At 37.3% G+C, this 5526-nt stretch overlaps 1 protein-coding gene across 1 annotated transcript; it reads right to left on the bottom strand.

Annotated features, from left to right (window-relative positions):
- Window positions 1–3085, bottom strand: LOC148104293 (uncharacterized). The gene is made up of 6 exons (XM_087837611.1): window positions 3060–3085; window positions 913–1060; window positions 743–790; window positions 496–573; window positions 344–397; window positions 1–180 (listed from the first exon to the last, which is right to left on the bottom strand). The coding sequence occupies exons 2-6, from the start codon at window positions 1030–1032 to the stop codon at window positions 1–3; spliced, it is 480 nt and encodes a 159-aa protein (XP_087693737.1). The 5' UTR covers window positions 1033–1060; window positions 3060–3085.
- Window positions 3086–5526: the final 2441 nt, after the last annotated feature.

The raw sequence follows: 5526 nt of genomic DNA, 5'->3' as shown, positions 1-5526 counted from the left end.
CTATTCTTGCAGCAAACTCATCTTCTTGTATATGTAAGTTCTCACATTCTTCAACATGTGCAAACAGATGTTAATGCTTGGGCTATTGGGCCATAATCTCTTCACCATTTCCAGCTGACGAGTGCTTTTGTCATACATTTCCTCAAAACCTGATGTTGCTATTCTGTACATGTATTTTGCCTGAATGAGAAAAATAAAAGTTTTAGCAGAAACGCTAAATCAAATCACTAATTATCAGATCACTAAAGCTATGCTGATGTTATTGGAGTCTTTTGTTAGTAATGTGATGAATTAAACACTTTCTCAGCCAAAGTGTGAGTAACTTGGAGACTGACTAACTCACCTTTAGCCTTTGTTCTTCTTTTATTGCTTTGTGCAGGGTTTCCTTGAATAGTTTCTGAAAATTTCCCAGAAAGAAGGAGAGCATAGTGAGTGTGACAGCCGCTTGAAGAACACATTGAAAACCAAAAAGGTTAAGGAAACATTAGCATTTACCAGTTGCTCCTTGTCATTCAGTGAACTTGACAGATCAAACAGTTTTGTGATTGTTTCCTGTCTATATTTGTCTTCTGCCTGATGGGGAAAAATAGCACATTTAAATTTACTAGTTTATTCTGCATCCTGTACACTGCAGTTACTATACTTTCAGTTTATCACTATAGACAGTTCAATGTAAAATGCACTCATTAAGTAAATACACACAGCAGATTTTAAAAACTAAATTGGAGCCTGAGTGACCCACCTTCCAACTTTCTGCGTCTTTTATCGCTGTTTTCATCTGCTCAAGCATCTATAGTCCATTTCAAATAAAGAAAAAAAAATAACAGCAGTTAATGAGCTTGTAACTGTACATGTACACAGAAGTGTGTAATTGTTGTATCATAAAAGGGAAATCGGAAAGAATGAGTTCACCAGTTGGCCCTGAGGATACAGGGAACTTGCGACTGAAACGAGACACAGCAGAGAGAAGATGAGAAATAAGCCTCCGGCACCAGCTGGTCCCCTGGTTCTGGAAAAATCTGCTGCTGCCATCGCTTGTAAAAGTGGAACAAGTGCTCAGCTTGAGAAAAGGTTGAGAAAACAGAGAAATTTGGAGTAAACAAAGAACAATTGATGTTTGTGCTAATTAAATATATATATATATATATATATATATATATATATTAGGGGTGCAACGATACTCGTATCGATATCGAACCGTTCGATACAGTGCTTTCGGTTCGGTACGCATATGTATCGAACGATACAACATTTTTAATTTATTTTATCAACTTTCCTTCTGACGATGCTGTCTGTGTTGAGCGCTCAGTGGATCTGCGCTCGACAGTGCAGCCTAGGCGGAGTAGTCGAACACAGATTCACTGAGCGCAGGGCAAGCTAGCTAGACAGAAGTTAAGCTCGTTGCAACATGGCAAATTGAACCTCCCCCACCCTCATTCAGATCTGGCGTTTGGAACTATTTTGGTCTTCATGTGACGTATGACCCTGAAGGTAAGCGTGTCATGGACAAAAGTAAAACAGTATGTTGGATGTGCCAGCAATGCTCAATTGGTGGGAACTAGTGTGTTAGCGCAGTTAGCTCGTTAATGTGTTGACGTCTTCCAGCCCCACTCATGAGGCGATCCGCGGTAGCTCGTTAACGGAGATTTGCCGTGTTGTGACCTTAACGTCATTTCAGATTAACGCTGACAGCACTAGTGGGAACACAACCAATATGACTGCACATTTACTCCGACATCATCCTAGTGCAAAGACAAGTGGAAGCAGACAAAAACAAGCACGCATGCTACAAACTTTACCCGAGTCATTTAGACAGCCGTTAGCACATGATTCTCCTTATGGGGACCTGATATGTTTAATATGCTGCTGAGAATATAGCCCAGAAGAAGCGTATAGTATAGCTTTTATTTTGGAAAGAGACATTTCTCCATAATAAACTCTCTTTTCCAAAGATGAGTGATTCCTCAATCAGATACAGGGCTCGCAAAATCGCTAGCCCGACGTCCTGGGGCTTTTTTCCAGTCGGGCTACCAAAATCTATCTCTGCCCTGCCCGTCGGCCTATCGTAGGAAGGAAAAATATATGTCAGTGCTTTTGCATTCTTTCGGAAATGTAGCTGGGTAATTATGTCATTGGCATCGGCCACTGTCAATATGTGACATACTGAAATCGCGTTTGAATTTGCGCTTGTTTTTTGCTTTCACTTTGCAATCGCGTGAAATGTGTATAGAAAGCGACAGTACTGATTGGTGAGTAATGATAATTTGCACACCAATTCCTCTGACATCGTCTTATCAATCGTTAGCTTACTATGCAAACATGACAAGTGAAATCTCCTGCAGCTTAAACATGTGAGAGGTTGATCGCGCAGAGAATCGCTGAGCGTTATGTTAGTGCGTGTGTAAAAGCAGCAGGATATATATTTTAGTTCTGCTGAGCCAAATAAGACAGGTCAGGGTGAAGAAGTGACAAAACGGAAAAGTTATGACAAATCAGACTATAAGGCAAAAAGAAAGTGCAGCTTTATGGTTTCATGGACAAAAGAATTTCTGTGGCTGCAATATGACGAGCTAAATAACCAGGGCTGCACATAAGTGGTCCGCAGGTGCGCATTCGCTGTCAAAATAAAAACCCGCACAAGATAAGAAGTTGCAACGCGTGTTTGCGTACATAAGATTTTCAGGAGGAGGACAGACATTTGTTTAGAACTCATAAAGATGTCGAAGAAGCTCCTTTAAGCAATTACTGTGATGTTCCTCCACCTCCAAAGAAATGTCAGAAGGAGTCCGAACCACAAAAGAAGCGCGTATTCTCGGAAAAGTGGTTGCAGGAGGTGAGCTGGCTTCAAACAAATGATGAACGCACAGAGATGTGGTGCAGAATGTGCCTGAAAATTTAATAAATGACAAATTAATAAAAAGGCATGAACATTTTTTTTGTATCGAAAAAATATCGAACCGTGACACCAAAGTATCGAACCGAACCGAACCGTGAATTTTGTTGTATCGTTGCACCCCTAATATATATATATATATATATATATATATATATCTTCTTACCTGCTGTGTGAATTTAGGAAGAGCTGCTGTACCGTACAGGCGAAGAATGAAAACATAATGACATAACATGCTGCAAATGCTTTGTATGCCATGTCACTTAACTCAGCCCACCTCTCACACGTGTGAGCAGCCCTTTCACTTTTGTTTTCGTCTTTTGTTTTCGTCTAGTCTGCTTTATAGGAATAGAAGCCCATCATTTATTGTTAGGACATAACATGACAGAACACGTTTTTCCACTTCAAGCTCTTCCCTTGAGTGTTTAATAAGTACCAGTAAAGTTTGGATTATATTACTTATTTGAGCCATTTCCTTTAATTAAAAATTACAATTAAAATCCAAGCAGATAAAAAGCCATAATGAATATATTCTGATGGCACTTGGATCAGACAATATTACTTGGTTTTTAATGATTAACAAATATCAATCTTATTTTTGTAATAGAGGTGTCAGTACTGATAACTGAGTCTGTTCTCTGCTGAAGTGATAACCAGTTCATCAGTTTAAAATTGTGAATTCATGTATTTTAGCAACTAAACAGGGGAGTGCAGATCTGCAAAAATTTCTTTATCAGCTGGTCATTTTCCACTGTTACTTTTAGACAAATGGGTTTGATGCACATAACAGACCTTTATCAAATCACCATTAGAAACCAACATCTTTGTATCCATGAATATATGGGTTAATCGGTAGTACATAACATATACCGAGTATGATACACATAAAAACAATTGCACAGCTATAGCAATAATACATAGAAAAAGCAGATCTGACAAGTTATGGAATGTTTCAATGATTATTATCTTGTTAGTATCATGTTTCTGTAAGCAGACAGTAACGACTGAGTAACTCTCAACTTGCTATACTAGTTACATACTTCTAATTCTTTCAGTTTAAGGGAAGAAAGAAAATAGTATATAGTATGCTTTTATAAAGCATGTCTGCTATATGCATTCGAATGATAGAAGATGAGGAAAGAGTAAAAAAAAAAGTACACACAGAGCAATTAGTATGATATAATTTATTTCAACTAGGACAATTATTTAGGGATAGCCCTCATTGTTGTTGTTCAGAATTCGAAGTTAAATAGAAGGGGGAAAATAACAGACGATCCAAGACACAAATAAAAGGGACCACAGTAAGATAACAATATGTGAATACAAGTTTCTATTTTGTTTTTTTTAACACAAGTTAATAAAAAGTACTTTTTTCTAAGTTTGAGTTTAATACCACCTAGATTACCAGTCTAATATGCAAACTGCAAAAATGGCTGCTTCCCAATGAGAACGGCATAGATAACATATGGCTGTCATTTCTCTTACAGAAAACCACTCAGTCCTTTCATATTTAATAATTCTTATTCTTATTATTTGTTTCATATTATTATTTATTTTAAAGACATTATACAGAACGTTTTAAAGTTTATTCCATTGACTTTTAGGATGATCTTCATGTTTTCCACTTTTGTTTCACCATTTTTCTTCTTCGTCTCCACCTATTGGGATGCTGGTTCTCTCAATAAGGCGTCTCAAACTATTTACTAAGTCCATCATTGCAGGAAAATCATCAAAAAATGATGATGTCTTTATTAGTTCTTCCAAAGATTGAAGAAACTGTAGTTCTTCATCAAGTTCACTTGCTTGTTTCTTCTTGTATTCTGCCTGAAGAAGAAAACAACATTTATTTTTAGAAAAAGTCTAATTTACCTCTACAGTCAGACCGAGTCACAGTTCTCTTAGTGTGCACTGTATCACATCACTGCAAATGCACTGAACAGTTGTTGTTTCCTGCATCACCAAATTTGACTGATAACATGCAATAGACATGAAACTGAGCAAACGAACTTCCGTCCGGCTGCTTTTGCTTTTTCTGATTTCCTAAGTTGATCTAAGAAACGCTTCTGAATTTTTTGAAATTTGCAAAAACAGGATGCGTCAGTTCAAACTGTGATATGCTTGTAATGACTTACATAGTGTCTGTAGTTTTACATTTGCAAATAAATGTTTCCTAGAAGTACCTTCAGCAACAATTAATTCAGCAGTGACTTTGTTCTTACTTTCGTCAGTGAATTTGTGACATAAACCAGGGACAGCAGAAAGATGAGGATTAAAACGTTGGTGTTTCTGACACCAGCCAGTCCTCTGCTTCTGAACGCTGCTGCTGCCATTACCGTTGAAATAAAAACAGCTTTTGAGCTTGAGAGAAAATGAAAGAAAATAAAAGAAATTAACAAATAAAGAATCAAATTTGTTTCCTCTTGTTATGTTATTAATATATTATAGAAAATCTCTTAAGTATAAACCATCATATGGTGTAGTTTTGCTGATCTTACCTGTCTGCTTAAAGGACAAAGAGCTGTTTCACTGTACAGGTGTAGACTGAAAACACAAGGGAATCACACGCTACATACTTATTGTTGTCCTGGTGTGATTTCCCTCTGGTCTGTGAGCTGCTCTTTCACTTTCATTTC

The sequence above is a fragment of the Neolamprologus brichardi genome, chromosome 3 (assembly GCF_056152115.1).
Source record: "Neolamprologus brichardi isolate AB-2024 chromosome 3, ASM5615211v1, whole genome shotgun sequence".
Lineage (NCBI taxonomy): Eukaryota > Metazoa > Chordata > Actinopteri > Cichliformes > Cichlidae > Neolamprologus > Neolamprologus brichardi.
Note: the sequence above shows the minus strand (reverse complement) of the source record. Positions and strands in the feature narration are given on the sequence as shown.

Excerpts from the sequence above, each read along its gene's own strand:
- LOC148104293 (XM_087837611.1), bottom strand. The coding sequence starts at position 1,032 with ATGGCAGCAGCAGATTTTTCCAGAACCAGGGGACCAGCTGGTGCCGGA. Across the intron at positions 574-742 it reads AAGACGCAGAAAGTTGGAAG|GCAGAAGACAAATATAGACA; the intron begins GTGGGTCACTCA and ends TTTCCCCATCAG. Across the intron at positions 181-343 it reads AAGAAGAACAAAGGCTAAAG|GCAAAATACATGTACAGAAT; the intron begins GTGAGTTAGTCA and ends TTTCTCATTCAG.